The sequence below is a fragment of the Chelon labrosus genome (assembly GCF_963514085.1).
Source record: "Chelon labrosus genome assembly, chromosome: 17".
In the NCBI taxonomy this organism is placed as follows: domain Eukaryota; kingdom Metazoa; phylum Chordata; class Actinopteri; order Mugiliformes; family Mugilidae; genus Chelon; species Chelon labrosus.
In genome coordinates this window covers 14984778-15005352 of record NC_140350.1, presented here as the reverse complement: position 1 = coordinate 15005352, position 20575 = coordinate 14984778, and the positions used below count along the sequence as shown (strand labels likewise).

The 20575-nt window shown below is 42.5% G+C and overlaps 1 protein-coding gene across 1 annotated transcript in view; it reads left to right on the top strand.

The window, feature by feature from the left end:
* The window catches only part of LOC311502174 (actin-binding LIM protein 3-like), a gene marked incomplete at its 5' end in the record, with an annotated part of 42028 nt that overhangs the window by 16871 nt on the left and 4582 nt on the right, over nt 1-20575 (top strand). The window contains 13 exons of the mRNA XM_084564301.1: nt 98-185; nt 5513-5571; nt 6322-6402; nt 7461-7622; nt 7741-7770; nt 8714-8825; nt 9136-9240; nt 12290-12340; nt 15169-15306; nt 15531-15595; nt 15908-16049; nt 19773-19802; nt 19854-19867. Coding sequence (XP_084420427.1) covers nt 98-185; nt 5513-5571; nt 6322-6402; nt 7461-7622; nt 7741-7770; nt 8714-8825; nt 9136-9240; nt 12290-12340; nt 15169-15306; nt 15531-15595; nt 15908-16049; nt 19773-19802; nt 19854-19867 — 1077 coding nt within the window. The remainder of the gene's footprint in view (nt 1-97; nt 186-5512; nt 5572-6321; nt 6403-7460; nt 7623-7740; nt 7771-8713; nt 8826-9135; nt 9241-12289; nt 12341-15168; nt 15307-15530; nt 15596-15907; nt 16050-19772; nt 19803-19853; nt 19868-20575) is intronic.

Sequence of the window (20575 nt, the reverse complement as noted above, 5' to 3'; positions counted from 1 at the left end):
TTTGTCATTTGTGCCACCTGCTTTTACTTCTCTCCGCCTGATTTATTTCCTTATCTCTTGCTCTTCCCCTTCCTTTCCTCCTCTGTCTCTCCTGCAGGCTGGAGGGAAACACTACCACCCCAGCTGTGCCAGGTGTGCCCGCTGTCACATGATGTTCCTGGAAGGAGAGGAAATGTACCTTACAGGTAAGGAGAGTGTGTCTGTGGGGCTGCTTAACATGATAAATAGCCTTGTACTATATAGACCACGAATACATGTGAAGTAATAAAAAAAAATAAAGCCAATTATTTTACTGAAGAGCAAATAAAATAATTCTTCTTGAATAGTTTTAGCCTGAATAAATGTATGTGGAATTCCAAAGGTGCTTCCTCATTTGTACAGTTAACAGGCATAAAAATACACTCTATTGAATTAGTTAGACTCTGCAAGTATCCAGATGGCCTGTGTGTAACTCTGCATCTGTGGAAGGGTGTGTGTGTGTGTGTGTGCGCACGCTAATATTACCCGTGTTGTGGGGACATAAATCAGTGTAAACGGTCGCATTGTGGGGACTCGCCTCCCTTGAGGGACAGAAAGAAAGTCTCCAACATAAATCATTAAACTTTAATATGAAGACTTGGTGGAGGAGAGGGTAGCGGTTAGGATTAGTCGAAATATACGGTGAGTCTCTGTGAGTGTGTGTGTGTGTGTGTGTGACAAAAAAAGAAAGAAAAAAAGAAGACAAGTCAGATAAATGGAGTCGAACTGATGCTAAGAGGCTGCTTTTGAGAAAGTACTGGTATGCAGGTTATTGATCTCACACATACACTCGTTACTAGAGTCAGTGGTTAAGGCACCTTCCCCCATCCGACACACACAAAGGTTGTCGCCAGTTACCTCTCAGCCTTCACCTCTGCTGCTCTGTCCATTATTCTGCCCGGTCAGTGACAGAATTATCCCAAATGAGGCCGACTTTGTCAGAGGTTTGAATTGAATCATCCCAGGAGCTTCTGTTGTGTTCTGTTCTGTTCTACAAACTAGATAACAGTAATTAAAGTTAATAGGCTCCTTCACCATCAGACTAGTTGATGTGAGGACACTGGGGAATCATCTTGACTGTGTGGGAGAAACTGGCTATTTGTAAAAGTATCGTTCTTGTTTTTCTTGTTTAAAATAAACGCTAGACGTTTTCCAGCCATGCCCTCATCGTTACCTCATATGGTAATTAAACCAATGCACCAATCAAAGACAATCGCAAGCCATTGGGGCTGCAGAGGGATGTAATACCTCCCCCATAAAATATAAATAAATGACCAATTATAATTAATTGAATAAACTGAATTGTAAATTACATTAATTTAGGGGTGGTTAGATTATGACGGCATAACATGGAACTGGTTAGAGGGGGACTCAAACGCCCGACTCAGAACTGTCTACTTCCAACAGTAGACAAATACAAAAAATAATGAGAAAAAAAGTTACAATACACACAAGGAAAAGACTAGAACGACACTCACATGGGGTCCAATGATGAACTGGCAAAGGAGGAAGGAAACACAGAGACTCAATACAAACGGAATAATGAGGCACAGGTGAGACACATCAGGGGGCGGGGCAAACAATCAGGGACAGCGACCGCACACCCGGGAAGTGAAGACATCTGAAATGAATGAAACAGTCAAACATGATCATGGACCGCAGAGCTGGATGTGACAGATGGTAATCATGGCCCTGACTTTCTAAAACTAGGATTGAACCGTAGCATTGCAAAAATGATGTGATGGTGATATTCTGTACACTTTCCTCTCTAGCCCATCCATTGGGACGTGAGAACACTCAGAGCAGTTTTGGGATGTTTACTGTCTTGCTCAAGGGCTCTTTGGCAGTACATATACGGGAGGAAGTCAGTCTACTGATTCGAACCATTGACCCCACTGTCCTGACTCTACTGCTCCCTACATTCTTGGCGATAATCAGATTGGAACTAGCGGCTTCTCACTTTTAAGGCAGCCACGCTAAGCCCTATGCCATCCATGTGATGTAAAAGCTGAACATTTAGCGACCACCAACCATTTTGCTAGCAGAGGATGGTTTCAATCCACCGACCTCCAGCACGCTTCCTCTGCGCCACTCTGCTTTTGAGTTCTGCTTCTTTTTAAGATGAACGTGAATATATTCAAATTGTAACACTCAAGGCCCTTTAAAAGTAAAAAAAGACATTTTGTGCCTCCCAGATAACTTGTCCTGACAGACTTGAATCCTGATTAAATGTGAAGCTACTGTACCGTAGCATGTGGCTGACACACACACATAGTGTCAGAGTCGCCACACAGGTCGACACCTCCTGTTTCATCTCATTGGCATTCTGCTGCTCTCCCGCTCTGAGCCACCAGTAAAACTGAACATTTGCATATTGTACTTGACATCTGTGTGTATGTGTTTTAATCTAGGCCTGTAAATGCATACACCATGTTCTGCTTACATCACATTTGAGTGTGTGCACGTGAATGCACGTACGTGTGTGTGTAAGGTGTGTGTGTGTGTTGTTACATGTGTGTGCTTAGCTCCAGTGAGCTGCCCCAAGGTTACATTCACTCCTTCTGATGACTTCAGACAAGCAGGAGGGTTGAGCAATCACCCCCGTGAGACACACTCAATTAGGACGCACGTGCACGTGCACACTCAACCTGGACGCACACACCCTTGCAATCAATCTCATGATGCATGTCTGGAATAAGAAGTGGTGCGTGGGTGTGTGTTTGGTGGTTGGGATCGAGAACTATTTGATGAACTAATCGCGGTTGCTTTATCTCAACAGCAACTCAGTTCCTTCAATTAGTTGCTAAGTCGGATTGCCATAAACCAGTTACTGGCAATTCTGACAATTTAATTGATTTACAACTACTAGTGCAGAAGGTTTGTCTCCCCCTTCTTGTCGTGAGAGTAATTACATAAACACGTGTCAATCATTTCCATTTTTCTTACTTCCTCTGAGCACCAACTTCCTGTCTTTTTGTTTTGTTTTTTTAGAACAGGAGCATCAGAAACTTTTCTCGGCCGTTCTGTTTCATTCTTTCTGAGCGCCACAGACGGCTTCATAGAACTGAAGTTACATTCATAACTTTGTCGTAGGCTCCACCATACTTGTAGTTGCGGTAGCCAACTCTATTTCTTCTTGAGATCTGGTGAACAGTCATTGCTGCTTGACGTATTGCCACAGACGGGAGATAAAAAAAAAAAATAGAGAGAGCTGCATGGTGCTTGTACCACAGGTTCATATACACCAATCAGGCATAACATTATGACCACCCTCCTAATATTGTCCAAAACAGTTGTGAGTCATCACAGAATGGACATGGGCCTTCTGAGGGTGTCCTGTGATGTCTGGTAACAGAATGTTGTTAGTTTGAGCCTTTGGGTCCGATGGGTTGAGAGGAGGAGCCTCTGTGGATCATCCCACAGATACTTGATCAGTTTTGGGATCTAGTGAATTTGGAGGCCAGGTCAACACCTTGTGCTGTTCTTCATGTTTTTTTTAGTTGTTCCTAAAACGTTTTTGTGCGTGTGTGTGTGTCAGACTGCATCCTGCTGGGGATGTCTGCTGCCATCAAGGAGTGTCATTGCTATGGGGTGGGGGTGTCTGGTCTGGTCTAGGTGGGTGCTACATGTCTAAGTAACATCCAATGTTATGTCCAAAAGTTTCCCAGCAGAACATTGTATTGTCACAAGATGGTCAATGCTATTTACTTCTCCTGTCAGTGGTCTTAATGTTGTGGCTGATCGGTGTATATTTAAAAGCCCTGCACTGTAGCTTTATATGGACATTTTTACTTTTCAGCATTGCTTTCAGACATAGTCAGGACTGTAGACATCTTAAATAATGAACAGAATTAGATGAACGCTTACACCAGAAGAACATCTTTGTGTAGTATACAAAATTCACTCTTTTATTCAGGAAACTGAGGTATTTTAAATATCTGCTGGTTCATACAGTACTATCAGAATTTAAAATTACATAAGAACTAACGTCAACTGGCTGCTTTTATCCCACACCTTTGAATATCACCGTCCTAGATCAGTTTGTTCCATCGATCACCTGTACTTTGCATGAAGCTAAATGATCTGTCTAAACACAGCAGAGGCTTCACTCCTAAACGCCACATCTGCATGTAAGAAACTTTGCTGACATTATTTTAGTAATATTTTTCACGGAGTTTGTTTATTTTAGGATTTCATTTCTTACCTCTGCACAAGATTAGACTCTCCTCATCCAGGAGGTAAAGGAGCTCAAGTTCAATGCCGCACATCTGTTCAGCGGCAGAGTTGAGGAGCGTGGGTGGGACGGACGGGGGTGCACTGAATCACCGCGCATGCTTTCTGTCTGCAGTATTGATTTTGTGCGCGGGTTTGTGTGAGTGTGTGCGTCGGGTGTGTGCAGCCCCTGGTGCTTGTTTGTGCGTGAGCTTACGTGTTGTGTGTGCGGGTCGGATTTATGGTGTTGATAGTGGTTGTATATTAGAGTCATGATCAGCTAACTGAGTCCATTCTGCTGGCCTGCATTGCCCCGGAGCATGAGGAAATGATACATAGTCAGCATACTTGTTTGTCCGTGTTTGTGTATGTGTGTGTGTGTGTGTGGTCACGGCGGATATATTACTGTCATTATCACTATCAGATCCACGTGCGCATCCTGACATTAGTGGTTTATTGTTATGAATAAGATCTAATAGCCCTCAATCATTCCCTCTTTCCTCTCCTGCTCTATAGTTCAACCTCTTTTTCTTTTTCTACTTGTTCTGTTTCTCTGTACATCTCCCCTTGTCCCTCTGTCCTCTCTCTCCTTCCTTCGTCTTCCTTTTGATTAAAAAAAAAACATTTTTTTGCAAAGCTTATTGAAGCACAAGTTTGCCAAAAGACCAATGTGCGCTAGTTACCTTAATATTTTACTATTTAAACCTCTGTCTTACATTCCTGCGTCTGCTTTCTGACTCTTTTGTGGAGGGTTTTTACATTTTAAACAGGGTGCTATCTAAAGCAGCAATCTTGAAGATTTTTAAGTCACATTTGAATAGGCCCTGCCTGTAGTTGTTGATTTTTTTTTCTTTTAGCAAATGCCATTTAACACAACATGTAAGGGAATCTGGGGTGCAGAAAAGACAAATTCATTTTGATAAAGATGTCAGTTAATAATCTGCCTTTTTCCATTCTGGACAAAGTAGCGGACAAACTAACACTGTAATCCGTTCCATGGCTAAAAGTTCTCTCTGTCTTCCTCTGTGGTTATCTGTGTGGGGAGACCAGAAGAGCTACATCCTCTGTTCTCCGACCAGACAAACTGCCTCCACAGCCAAACGCCCTTCTTCCTCTTGTGTGTGTGTGCTCTTGATTGATGTTGATGCACTTGAAAAAAGGCTGATGTACTCTTCATAGGATCCCATAAAACTGTATGGCTGCGGCCCACACGCAATAAACAAAGTGAACCGAGATAAAAATCAAAGCATGTCTATGTTTGTGTGTGTGTGTGCGTCTGCAGGTTCGGAGGTTTGGCACCCCATGTGTAAAGAAGCAGCTCGACTGGAGAGAAAACTGAGGGTGAGCGAGACTCGAAATACTTTGCGAACCCCCTGCCCTTTCTCTCTGTTTCTGTTTCTGTCCTCTCTGTGCTTCGTTCTCCCTCTGCTGTCTCGTTCTCCGTTTAGATGCCACAGCATGTTGTTGGTGCATCATAAGGAACTAAAAAAAAATTCAAATATAAGATGTAGTTCTTTTGTCTGCCTTTTATTTTGCATATTTTACCACATGCGGTTAAGCCATTGACGTAAAATGCTTTCAATTTGACATGAACGTTTCTATGTTTCAGAAAAGTATTTTATCTGAAATATTTATAAGAGCTGCACGTTTCACAGCTGCCTGCCACAAGACTTATCATGGAAATGCAAATAATGCAATGTGGGTTTATCGTGCGTGAGGAGAGAGCAGGAAGTCATACAATCGGGATTTAAATATAAAACCTTGGAGGGAAAAACATACAATTCTTTCATTTGCAAATGTACACTGTAAAAAAAAGAAGGTGTCTGAGAACTTAAGAGCACTAGTTGCAGTACCATTTTTTACAGTGTATGACAGTCTCATGCATGTGTTAGGATGTTTACATCTAGTCATTGTATACGTTATGAAGTAATTACAAACTGAATGATTTCAAATCAAAAGTCAAATCAAAACTTCATTATCACCTTTTTATTTAACTTTATTAAATAAAACTTCTTCTCAGCACCGTTTGCTGTATTTGACTTCACTTTACTGACATTCTCTTACATTCACCCCCCCCCCCTTTCTCACCAGCTGAGACGGACCTCCGAGACAGCGTCCATTTCTTCTCCGGGCTCCTCTCCTCTCCTCGGCTCTCCTCACCGGCTCATCTGTGTGAGTTGCTGTCGCCATGGCTACGCCGACACCACTATGGATACGCCTTGAGCTGTCGCTGTCACAGCCGTCATTCAAATATAACTGGCATGGACAGACGCACAAAGAGTTCCTGAAAGCGCGGGCTGTCTGTGTTATCTGTCTCTGAGCAGACTTCTTGTCTGTCCGTCTCACCGCCCCCTCTGTCTCCGTGCTTCACTGTGTGTCTCACTGTTGGGGGGTCTGTAATAAAGCCTGTTAGAATAAATACTCATTTAAAGTTAAGCCCTTTAACTTTATCTAATAACAGTCCCTCAATTATTCTGATTTTAGTCTACAATATCAAGTTCAGATCCAAGGTTAGTATTGTATAGTTTTCTACAACATCAAGGCCTAGACACACCAAACTGACACCAAAGATCTACCAGCAACAAAGGCTGACTGGTTCTGACTGGGTTTGGGGCAAAAAGTTGCACTTGAACACACCACAAAGACTACTGCCATTTGGCATACAGAACGTTTTAGTTCGTGGTCAGCAAGTAGAGCTCCCCCTGGTGGCTGGCTGCAGTATATGTCATAAGCTCCACCCCCTCCATGTTAGTGGATGGGCCTTGGGCCAAATTAAAACACTAAAATACATCATCATTTTTTTTTTCCAAGGATGGTTTCTGTCATTTTAGGTAGTTAATATAATGCTGATGTTTGTTAAAGTGTCAATTTTTTGGACAGGTTTTGTTTTAGCTGCCCGTATGCCCGGGAAAATAGTGTCAGTTTGGCTAATACAAGGAAGTGTCCATATTTATATACAGTCTTTGGTCTGGAAACAAAAGTGCTATGATTAGCTTGGACACAGACACCGTCGGCTTGGCGTGTCACGGCCTTTAGGTTGGTTTAACCTCATGTTTAAATAGACCGTCAAGTATTTAAATTTTTAAAACACTGTATACTTATATGTCAGTCCTGACTGTGTGTTTTTGTATGCCCACATTTGTCTCCGCCCTCTCCGGTTTTGAAAAACTAATCATGTCCGGCTTTCTATTTATGTCTCCATTTAGCATCTGTCTCTTTCTCTCCCGTAGTCCAAGGCTGACAGTGATGTCTTGGACTATAAGCAGCTGGCGTCTCTGCCCAGGGTTAAAGCCATATATGACAACCAGCGGCCTGATATCATCCCTTATCAGGCCGACCATGCACACTCGCACCTCTCAGACGACACTATGGAGAGATACAACTGTGGGCAGGTAGAGGCACACATAAACAAACCGGCTGATTTTGAGTTACTGTTTGCTTCACACCAAAATTTACCATAACTCCCCACAAGAATAAAAAATAATAACGTATATTTATTTTCTCATCCAGTCATTGGGCTCCTTATCACCGTATTCTCATGTAAGTACTCCACCTTAGTATTTTACTTCTCCATCCTCTATTCCAAAGTAATAAATGCAAAATGTAACTGTAAATAAATAGCAAAACTGGACTTATAGATCAGTTACTCTGAAATTTCAGCAGCTGATCTGAGGTATTCAGATCTGTATCTTAAGGGTAAAGAACATATCCAGCAGCACTGGATAATCAGAACAGTGGATCTCACTGCTCTGCCTTTTAAAAACTGTCTCTGATTATTTCCTTTAATTGTCTGTTAACCCTTCAGCAGAATTATTATTATAACAATTTGGTCCATCGACATCTGGACCCAGCACGCTTCCGCAGCCCCGCTCTGCTCTGAAGTGTAACGACATCTCTGTGTCCTTAATCTGAAGCGCACTTTAAATCACTGCAAACTGATTTTTTTTTTTTTTTATAAAGAATAATTACCCATAATACCTGCGAGGGTAGAACAAAAAAACTAAAGCAATGATAGATGAAAGGAGCAGTAAGACATTTTGGGAATTTGGAGACTCACTGCACAAAAGAAAGTTTGTGTCCCAACACATCTCCTCATAACCTGTTGTCTTTACACCTGAGGCGTATTAATTAGTGAGCTTTAGAAGCGCCGTCTTCCCGTCACACAGATTGAGGTTTGCAGTTTCCCCTGATGCCAGCCGACAAAATAAGCTAAGCTAACCAGCTGCATATTTAACAAGCAGCCAGTTAAATGTTATTGATCTTTAAGTCTTGGCAAGAAAGCAACAAGCTATTCTCTTAAAGTGTAGACTCTTTGTAGGAAAACAAACCATGTCAATCAGCAGCGACCAAATAGGACTGCTAGCAGCGTATGCACAATGCAGGAAATGAAACAGCTGTCAGCCTGATTAAGGCTGTGTTTTGGAAGCTGCCTCGTGGTCTAATTTACTGCCTTTAGTAAATTAAAGCACATTTCTCTGTTTAGGACCTCTTGGATGGCATGGACTTGAGAACGAGGCGCTCATCCAGCTCAGCCTTCACCGACTCTCCTGCACACAGTCGCCACGGAGGCTCCCCGCTGCATTATTATCACCCTGGTAATGCGCCCACTCAAGCAAAAACATGCACACAGAAAATATGAGGTCCCTAACTGGAAACATGCACTAGTTCTTTGTGTGTGTGCAGCGAGGCGTTCTGTCCTATCTGGAGCCTCAAAATTCACAGCAGCACTCACCCCTGACTCACACACATAAAACAAATGCACACACACACACACACACACACACACACACACACACACACACACCTGTAATTCCTCAGGTCTGTCTTTCATTAGCCCGTCTGTCTTTCTGTTTGGGGACGTCATGCTTTGGTTTCTCTCACTGTGATTGGCTGGGCTGACTGCAGGCAGTGAGAGTGGCAGGAGTTCACCTTATTACAGTCAGCCAGAGCCCAGGTGTGCTACGCCCACCACCTCCACCTTCCAAGCCCCCAAGCATTTCCATGTGCCAGGTAGGACGTCATCTGTAACCCTGACTCCTGACCTATTTACTAACCCACATTTACCCAAGTAAACCCAAAATGGACCCACAATCCAAATACTCGCAGTTCTGTCCTGTGTAGATGAGTGTGAAAGTCTCCTGATAGTTTCTGTCTAACCATTAACCATTCTGACCAAGACCCTAAGCCACACCTTGAACCACACTAGCATTTTTCCGACTTCTTGAAGAATTATTCTACTGAACAATTTCTTGATTGAAAAAGATCAAATCAAATCTAAAATCATGTATTTTAACAGTTTAAGGAACACCGGGGACAATAATAACATACTCCCTTTCTAAAATCAAAGTAATGACAGTTAAGGCTTATTTAGAGTAACCTACGCACGTAGCCGACGCCATTTATACTTGTGTCAGTCTGGCTCCCTCTGTAACAGCGCCACTCAAACACTAGTCGACACTGTGTCTTTTTTGCCAGTCGGGTTAATTTTTGTTTCTACTTCCTGCTTCACTTTCAAAAATGGCAACTGAAACTTTCGTCGAAAGAGGAGTCCTACAAATGTATCTCCGAACCTCCTCAGTTAATCTTTCCTCGATGTGTTACTTCCTTATTAATTCAAAACAATCCATTCGAAAACTGCAGAGCTGGAGAAGCAGCCGGAAATACTAAAGTGGAAACACGCTACTATCAAGCGGACCGATCACAGCTCTTGTGGTCTGTGTTGCCGCGGCTTGTAGTTATATTTCTGGGGAGGTGCACGTTAGGCTACGGCGCTAGGGTCTGCGTACGCCGTCAAATTGACACAGAAGCCTAAACCGCCTATTACTCTGCACATGCTCAGTAAAAATTGTCTGAAAAATTGTCTGAAGTTCAGACAACAATACATTATCAATACATCGATTTTATCTCTAGGTTACTTGTTGAAAATAATTTTAAACAAAATATTTTTGGATTTTAAAAGTTTATTCAGGCTCCACCCTCAGCCTCGACGTTTGCTCACCAGGAAGGACCAGGGAACTCAAAACAAAGAAAAAAAGATTAATACAACAACAAAAAAAAACTTGCCAACAATCTCATACTGTCAGTGTGTGCACCCATATCAACTTTTACGTTAGAAGACTTCAAATTGACTGTGGGCTGTGATGAATTTATCCATCACAGTATGCTACCATCGAAGTTACTAGCTAGCATACAAGAGTTTACCAGATCGGTGGCAATTGGAAGTGGTGGCCGTTTCTGTTAATTTGTCTGTCTTGTACCATTTCATGTCATTGTTTGTTTTCTTGGCCTGTCTGCTGGTCAATTTTAATAATCTACATATCATTTCATTATCACTTAATGTAATTCAAATAATCAAAATCCATTGCATTATTTGATACTACAGCAGTAGCCTAATTGTGTGATTACTTTGAGTTAAAATACAGTTAGCTAATGTGCCATTTTCTCAGTGTTACAATTGACGCTTTGTTGGCTTCTGATTGGTCTGCTGACCACCAACAGTAGCAATGTGTTGAAAAACGTTAAAATGCTTTAATAATAGGGCGTAATGGTAACGTGAAGGCAGGACGTTAGCAACCATGCTAATCTTAGCAGACACCAGAAAGCTAGCCTTTTTCCACTTTATGTTTTTCCCAATTTTTAAAAATCGCGCTTACGTATTCAATTTTTTTCCATGGAAATGGATGAAGTATTCTTTTTGCCTGTCTGACCTGTTGCAGCAGTGAGATAGGAAGTCAGGATTTGACGAAACGCAGAGAGCTCTTGCATGAAATTTGATATTATAGCAAACGAAAGCTAGTGTATTTCAAGTAGTGTCTGAGTTATGAAAGAAAATATTTAAAAAAAATTTACTATTGTCTCCGATCTTCCACTTGTAGGAAACTATGATCTGTATTTTCACTTCATATAAAAATAGCAGAGAGATCCATAATGAAAATGATCATGATGGTATTTTAGATGCCTAATAAGTTTCATGTAGCATGGAAGCATAGAGAAGATCTCTCATCATGTTTGTCTTATATTAATGAGGTTTTAACACCTATAAAACTTGTCCTCTTTTCATTGTTGGGACGTCCCTGTCTAATTCATCTTACTGATCTGGAGCTCTTGTATAACACACGAGCGCTTTCATCTAACAACTAATAACGCTTCATTTTATTTAAACAGTCCATCCAGCCTACATTTTATCAAGTTAATTCCTCTTTCCTCCCTGGATGTTCCACTCCGTCTTTGTTCCCTTCACTTTGAAAGGCCTCTTCTTTTCACTGCAAGCTGTGCATTTGATTTCCCTCCGTCACCCCCTCCGCCTGCCCTCGGTCCATTTCTCACTGCATGTTTCCTCTCATCGCTTCTTTTTTTTTTCTTTTTTTTCCGAGGACGTTTTTTCCTCGCCAGCTCTGCGACAGCTCTCCCTTTTCAGCAGTGAGCAAAATGTATTTGGTGGATGCTTTTATCCAGAGTGCCTCGCAGTATCACAAGAGCATACAAATTTAGAGCGGATGGCCCGTTGGGAGTCAAACCGCCAACTAGGTAGGATTGGTGGCACGCTCTGTCCAAAGAGTTAAAATGTTTTTTGGTTGTTTTGCTTTACTTTTTGTTGTTTTATTCTAGATTATAACTCAAACTATTTTGAGTTTCCTGTGGCATGTAGTTGAGATGCTTGTCAAGCACTCAAAGCTGAGTGATTGCTCTGAATGCACCACCAAATGAGGGCTGCAAGATGCACTCCTGTCATTTCCAAGTTTCTCTCCTCTTTCCACCCTTCAACTGCTCTCCTCCCTCTTCGTTATTCCTGAGCCATCTGCTTCTCTTTGCTGTGCTAAGCCCGTGTAGCTGTATTAAACACCCTCTCAGCACGTCAGTCAGGTCATCTGGATGCGCTGCGCCGCCTCAGTTTATTACTTGTGCTGTCAGCTTTATGGTTAAGAAGACTGTAAATGCACAACTGATTTGGTGGGATGGGAAGAATAAGGAGATCCAGATTATTCTCCTCTCCTCCCCTCTCCTTTCTGAAAATTCCTTTTGCTATCTGCCGTCAACTTCCTTTTTTTTCTGTTCTCAGCTTCTGAGGAGACCAACATGTATAGGAAACCCCCCATCTATAAGAGACAAGGTTGGTTGATTCTCTATAATGATGAGCTCTTTATTGCCTTTGTCAGGCTGCCTGTCCAGCCAGTTGATTGCTGCATCGCTTTGTAGTAAGAGCTGCCTGTTTGTGTGGCTTAATGAACCAGCTACATAAAACATCTGAGCTAAAGCTGAATGTTTAAACATTTCTTTCTGTCGAAAATCTGGTTCCTCTGACGGCCTTCAGTCCTCCCCTTCACATGCTCTCAAATGGCGAGCAGTCAGAGAAAGTGAAAGCATTTCTTCTGAGAGCCTGCACTCCTGATGCAGCAGTAACTCACCGCGGACCAAATCAGCTGCAGAGTTTATGGAGCGTAACCGAATAATCAGAACCCGTAACGGGTTCGTCCAGCATTTGATTGCCTCCTGAACATCGAGCATATTGTACCAGTGCTAATCACCACGTGGTGTCATCTGTACCGGTGTGAAGCAACGATTCTGTTCATTAATACACAGGATTAGATGTTACAATCCCTTGTGCCAAGATCCCAGGCAAAACACATTTAGAGGCCCTGTCCAACTGAGAAATGCTAACAAACCTACAATCTAAATGCTGCTGGCTTGTAGGCCCACAGAGCAGCAGAGGATAATCCAAACCTTGTGAAATATAAGATAACCAAATGCTGCTGGCTTGTATGGCCCGCTCAGCAGCTAACCAAACAAAGAAATATTGCTACCAACCAACATGAAGACATCAGATACCTGGCCTAGTCAACAGCAGTATGCGGCATGTCACTGGGGTTTTCAAGTGGGCACCTCCCTTCACCGATGTTTCGTTAAGTTAGGCCCACGACACCTCGAGAAGGCTTAACAGTGACTTCCAGCGTCCTGGACTCACCCCCCCTCCACGCCGCCACTGCACAACCCCGTTTTTCTCACCATTCAGTGACTATCAACAACTAACATTTAAATAATTTAGCGTAGTCCTTTTATGAATCACGACCCAAACAAACAAATCTACCGTGGTTCGCCCCGTTGATGCGGACCGAACCATGAACCATTCAATATAATGAATCAGATATAATGAATGAATTGTTTAAAAAAAGGTCTAAGCTTCTGAAATGTGAGGTATTACTGTTAAGTCACTTTAAATTAAAGATATTTAGGTTTTCTAATACTGTTAAGATGAAATACGCTGTTTGAAAATGTCACCATAGGAAAATTTAACACATTTTCTGTCCTGAATGATTAAAAGAAAAAGATGAATCGCAGTAAAAATCAACTCTTACAATTGATTGTCTCCGCAGCATTAATACTGACCTTATTTAACAACCTTGACATGGATGAGCACACTTTCTTTGTCAGTATCTATCCCTAGCCAAATGTTACCTCTTGTAAAAATGATTCCTGACAGCAAAGCTTTAAAAATAAGGAAGTGAAACAATAGAATCAGAGTTATTGTTGGATACCCCTCAGCTGAGCTATCAAACGGGAGATTAAAAAGTTGGATCAGCGCATTCCAGATTCACCTCTCGTGACGCTAATAAAGTTACTGTAAGGGGCACGGTTCAACTGAGGCGAACTTAAGGTGGATGTAAAGTTTGGTCGCTGTGGCCGCATCAAAAATGAGATTCGGCTGGTGATTCAAGAGGTAAACTAAAACTGAGAGAAACGGTGCCAAACACGGAGCGTGATCCATCAGAGCTCAGGTGGCAGGTCCCACAGAGTTACAGTTCCTCGGGAAGACCTCTGTGTGATTTACGCCACTCCCCAAAGTGCTGACAGACCTCTCTCTTCAGTCTGAGCTGGCAGTCTGCGATCTGGGCTGTGGGGCTGAATTTAAATGTACAGTTTGAATCATTGGCAGAGCTGCTGCAGCTATGTCATTGTGTGTCCTTAAAGAGCTGTTTGGTTATATTACCAACACTGACAACTGAGAGTTACTTTGCAAATAACCATATATATCGAGCTCAGAAAGGATCACAGATAATTTACTTTTGGCTTCACCTTTTGTTTTGGTGCACATCTTTCAAACGGAAACGCTTCCACGTGTAGGAGGTGAATCCGTCCATTAAAAGATGCATGCACTGTGTCCTGTCTGCATGTATTGTACACGGAAGAATGAAGAATCTTTCTGCACTTACTAAATGAAGACTCATAGAAAAACATCCTCATAATCCTCTTCCAAACAAAAATAAATAAATATCACAAATAGGTCACAGCAGGATTTTGTGTGCTGTGAAATTTTGGGCTGTCCCAAAACTGAAAGTCACATTCAAGGCGTCGGCAGCATCAGTCGACGCGCGACCTTTGCTATATGTCACCGTCTCTTGTTCTCATCACTCCCCGCGCCGTCCGATGAAAGCCAAAAAAATGTCAGCATTATTCTTTAGGGTACAACATTCTCTCTCGTCATATTGCTGCTGTAATATCTCAGCTTTAAGTTAAACAACATTTGTCTTGAAGTCTTTCCCTTCTGCACATCCGACAACCTTGCTTCCTATGTGGAAGCTGTGTGTCACGCCCCTTCTTATTTCCTCTGACCTCCTTTTCGTTATCTCTTCCTTTGTTTTGTTTTTTTTACGCGCCTCTTCCCTCCCGTCCTCTCCCCTCTCTGTAAGTAAACCCACCGCATTGTCTGTCCCGTTACTGCTGCGCTCACATGCAAACTGTCACAAAACGTCTCACATTGGTCAGTGAATCATTTATTTACAGACATATTAGAAACATGTAAAGCAGGCGTTCTGCATTACATTATGAAGGACGTGTTGACTTTTTCCATCTGAGTGTCTAATTGTAATGTCAAGCATGAAGATCTGCCTAAAAGTCTTCGAATATGTCTCCTTAATAAAAGTCAACTTGTCTCTCCGTCAGACGTCTCGGCCTCTCCGACAGCCAACAAGAGTAAGACCAATGAGAACCTCGTCAACTGCAGTCGTCTTTCCACCTCAAACTGTAACAGCATTTATCACCCGGACTCCAACTACTATCCATACACTGGTTCTCCAAAAGGTACAGCTCCGTCTGTTTAACAGCCTGCTTAATGCACCGGTCTCATAATTTATGGGGATGTACTACATGTGCTTCAGCTGAATAGCACCCAGAGAGCCAAATTAAAGTTTTGTCAGTCATTTTAAAAGAGTGCTTTAAAAAAAAATGTCCCCGATGCTCACGTTTTCCTTTATTTCTCAATTGCAATCTTTTACTTTTTACTTTCTCCCTCCATCCCTGTGTAGTCTCCAGGGTGAGGAGGTTTTCTTCTGGAGGAGAGGAGGATGGATGGAATCATAATATAAACAGGGTAAGAGAGGAGGACGTTCTCCAGCTTCTCCTTTTTATATTTTAGCCGAGTGTTAATATTTAATGAGCCTGCTAATTAAAAGCTTCTTTCCAACCTCGCTCACTGGATGTGACACAGAGTGGTGCTCCTGTACTCCTCTCTCCTTCTTTCTCTTCGCATCCCTCCTTCTGTCTGTCCGAAAAAACTGCGTCTCTTCGTCGACATCTATCGTATGACGCATCCATCCCGTTTATTCAAGTACCACTTTCTTTTTTCTCCTCTCCCTTTAATCCATCTCTCCACTCCTCTCCACCGCTCCTTCGCTCCATGCAGGGAATTGGCAGGATGATCCTGAAGGAGGAGATGAAGGCACGATCAGGTTGTCACGACAATGACCAATGGGGGAGCAGGCGCAGTTCTCGCTGCAGCAGCAAGGAGGCGCTGAATAATTTGGGGTACAGCTCCCTTAATGGCTGTAAGTCTCTCTCTGTGTGTTTGGTTTTCTCTCTTCAGATTTTTGGTGATTTGCTTAATTTACTGCACATTTTTCTGGGTGTGACAGTTTTTTGGCAAGTTGATTTTATCTGCGTTTACCTATATAATTAAACACATCAAGAAATCTACCGAAACAAAAGACTGAAATTCGTATACATGAATACAATGGAGGATGAAGATGTAAAGGACCCAGGTGATACAAAAAATGGCAGGAATTTAAGAAGTATGGGCACAATTGAGAACAATATTAACCAGGAAGTCATTAAAGTTCAAGCCTGTCACCACATACCGTACACCGATCGGCCATAACATTATGACCACCTTCCTAATATTGTGTAGGTCTCCCTTGTGCCTCCAAAACAGTTGAGACTCATCAGAGAATGGACATGGGCCTTCTGAGGGTGTCCTGTGGTGTCCTATGGGTTGAGGGGAGGGGCCTCTGTGGATCATCCCACAGATACTTGATCAGTTTAGGATCTAGGGAATTTGGAGGCCAGGTCAACACCTTGTGCTGTTTGTCATGTTTTTTGGGTCGTTCCTAAACTGTTTTTGTGTGTGGAGGAGTGTCATTGCTATGGGGTGGGGGAGCCTGGTCTGCTCTAGGTGGGTGGTACATGTCTAAGTAACATCCACATGAATGTCCGGTTCAACAGTTTCCCAGCAGAACAAGGTGATTTACTTCTCCTGTCAGCGCCTGATTGGCGTGGCTCACTGGTCAACGTTCATGGTGCCCAGGGGACAAATTGCTGACTGTGACGACCCCCAGACTTATAGTATCATGTAGCAGCACCAGCAGTTCTTAGAAAAGTTTAGTTATTAGTTATTCAGATAATATCTACTATATTCTCTTGTTGACATGCATGGTCCCCAGATGATGTATCCCACTGATCTTGGTGTTACTATAGGAATGACAGAGGATTGACTTGTGGCTTTGAGTGAAATGCCTCAACCACTGTTGAATGGGTGAAATTTGGTACATGCATTCATGTTCCCCTGAGGATCTATCACAATAACTTAGGATAACTGATAATCATGTTGCACCTCGTGTTTGCAAATGTCTACAAAGCTAATCCTTAAACATGAAAGTAAGATCATCATCAAAGAGCAAAGAACGTGTGCAGTGATCTTAATGATTTGTAGACACAGTAGCAGTACTTTAAGGTTGTATTACACCTGAGACTGTAGTCAAGGTTAAAGGCTGAAGTAAAAATCAGATTTTAGTTTAAAGGTTAAATGTCACCTTTCCAGCAGGAGGGATGTGTGGGTCTCATTGTGATTCTGACCAAGCCTCGGTCGGGAGGGGAGTTCCCCACTCCTGTATTAACTCTTCCATTGATCCCATTCCTCATTGCATTCAGCACATGTAAGGCTGAGACAAAGATGGAGAGACTCATAGAAAGAGAGAGAGACAGAAACAAAGAGAGAGTATGTTTAGGTGGAGGTCGAACGGGAATGAAAGAAGCGGTGTTGTAGCGGTAGACACAGAAAGAGAGCGAACATGACGGAAAGTGAATCAGACGTACGGGAGGGAGAGGGAGTCAGAAGCTAAAGCAATTTGAAGCTGTTGGGAGAAGATGTACGACATGAAGCCTAGAGGTAAATCAGGGTCGGGGAGTGGTGGAGAGGGAGGGAAATGAGCTCTCTGCACAGGGAGGTCAGACAGAGAGAGAGGTGTGAATAATATTACGTAAGTGCTGTGTAATCACTGCGGGTTTATGGTGTTTGCGGTCATTACATTGATTAGAAAAACCTGGCACGGGCTCACCTGTTCTTCAGAAGAGGCTAATTCCGAATGCAATATCCACCATTTTATAAAAAAAACTTTATACTCCTGGTGAGTTCTTCCGCATGAATAGATTTGAGCGATTACTCTAGGGGTGATGAGTTAGCTGGTCAGACTGAAATATCTCAGCAACTATTGGAGTGATGGCCAGGAAATTTCATACATTCATGGTCCCCGGAGGATAAAACCCACTGACATGGACAGATGTTTGCTCAGTGTCACACTTCGAGGCAAATTTCACACATTAGGAGCCATCATACATGAGTTTTATATGATTGTTTTGGGGAGAAAAACAATATTCTGCTTATTTTGTTGTTTTTATTTCCGTTTTCGGTTGAATTTCATAGGTTCTAGGATGTTGTGCATTTTGATTTAAGGTGCCTGGAGTTGATTGCAGGCTCTTATAGTTAGCTTGTTGCAGCCTAATCCTTAAATGGCAATGGGAGTGTGTTGAGCCGTATGCTTGGGGTCATATCCGCGACAATTTGGAGGTGACAGGAACGTTCTAGTCCCACTGGTTCCCAAACATAAACTAACACTAAACAATTATGTATGGATGCATCATTTGTGAGTAAAAGGTGCAAACTCAGAGGGTAAAATACATACAACATGTGTGCTTTATTGGCTTGAAAGGGCCAGTAACAGCCTCCATCCTGAGCCGACCACCTTTCCGTGTCAGGCAACTGCCCTCTGAGATAGGCTGGGACGGTCTATAACAGTGGGGTGACAAGCACTGCACCCGTAGTGGACAGCTCAGCGCCTGTTTATGAGCCAGATTGCGGTCATGGTCTGCTGAAGTCTGAGCTGCTGTTCACTGACAATGGTTGTTAGGTAGAATATAATCTGCACCGTTAAATATTTGTTCATGAACAGCATCACAAACTAAAGTAAGCACGGTATACACTGAGTACAGCACAGTAACACTGAGCCATACTATATAGATATGTTTATGATTTAAAATCTAATAATCTTGTGATTATCTTATAGTGTGTGTCACTATGTAAGAAAGAAATCCCCATGCGACTCTCACGATCCAGCCCGGCCCATTAAAGTTACAGTGGGTGGGCTCCATAAACAAGCGTATACATTTTTTAACGCGAGTGGCTCGAGTATTAACCCCGACGCCGCACGGCTGCGCCCGTGGTCGCTTCATATTTTATACGATGTGCAGGTCTTTGCGGTGATTATGCCCTCATGCTGAGGCTGTTAGAGACGTATCCTCACGCAGATGATGTTTTATAGATGTCCCACAACAGCTGGCTTCTTTTGCTTTTTTATTTCCCCTCTGCTGTGAATTCTTATCCTGTGGCGAGTCATTGACCCCACTTAACACCGTTTCACAGTCATTTTTACACAGTCACGGATGCTGATGTGCACGAGTCCACAGCCAAACAGGAGAGCAGTTGATATTTAAAACGTATTAGAGTGTAGTTTATGCAACAACAACAAAAAAAAAACAATATAGTTGTTGTAACTTGAGGAGGTAGAGGTGTTACAGACATACTACTTTTTATAAGAAATGTATGGAAATCTGTTGATGGGAGAGGATGTTCCACTTTTTACTTCAGTTCTTGTGTGTATGTCTTTGTATACTGTCCCCAGAATAACTTGTCTCCAAATTTATTGTAATTTTTTTATAAATTAAATGTTTGAAGTCATCTTATTTATTCTGCACACTGTGAGGTTCACTTGTGTAATCTGGTAAATAATTAAATCATCTTAACTGTTACTATATTTAGTTGTTTAAAAAAGAACCTTTGAATTATTTGTTGTATTTTTGTTAGCGCATGTTCAGTTTGCTGTCGTCCCCTTGTCTTGCAGCGTTAGAATTAGATCTTATTGTTTGTATTAAGGCGACATTCTTGCTGTAAGTAATCAGGATGACAGACCTCTAATGACCTCTATCTTCTCTGTCCTCAGCTCCCAGGTCCGTCTACAGCGCAGACAGCGGTGAGTGTCTCATTGATGTGTTCTGATCCGTTCATCGTGTCCATCCCAAAGGGGTCGGCGACACGGCGAGGCGGCCTCGGCCCTTATCTCCGTAAATCCTGTCGGTTCCGCTGTGGCAGCGGCTGAGCCTTAAGTGGGAGATTGTTATCAAGTCACACTGACACACACGCACACATCTCTTTTGGGTTACAGGTGGGAAAATGAATGGATGGATGGCGCTCTAGCTTTGTCAGCCTTTATTTTTTCCTTGCCTCCATGTCAGCGAGAACCACGACCGGAAGAATTATGCTTCCAGATTATCCATCCGTCTGATTCTTGAGTTATCTCAGTGACAGCGTGAGGGATATTCTGCACATTTGGCGCAAGCATCCACTTGGACTTGAGGATGAACTGATTAGAATATGACTTATTGGCCATAACTCCAGAACTCATACACTAATTACAACAAAACTTTTACACAAATGTCACATCCTGAAGTAGGTGATGTCCACTGTGGCTATATGAAGACAGCTGATGTTTCTCACTTGGAGTTATTTACTTTAATCATGGTGATATCGTTCATTTATTTAAATAAAATTCTTTCAAAGTCATGCACATCAACCAACACCTTGAGAAATCCTAGCTTACATGCAGCACTAACTGTCAGTAAACCAAAACTCTTTAGTCATCTGCACGTCCTTCTAATTGTCCTTTACCACCTTCTGATTGCTCCATTGTGGATTTAAGCCCACTGACATCCCAACTTGGCCTCCAGATTTGTCTTTGAGCACCGT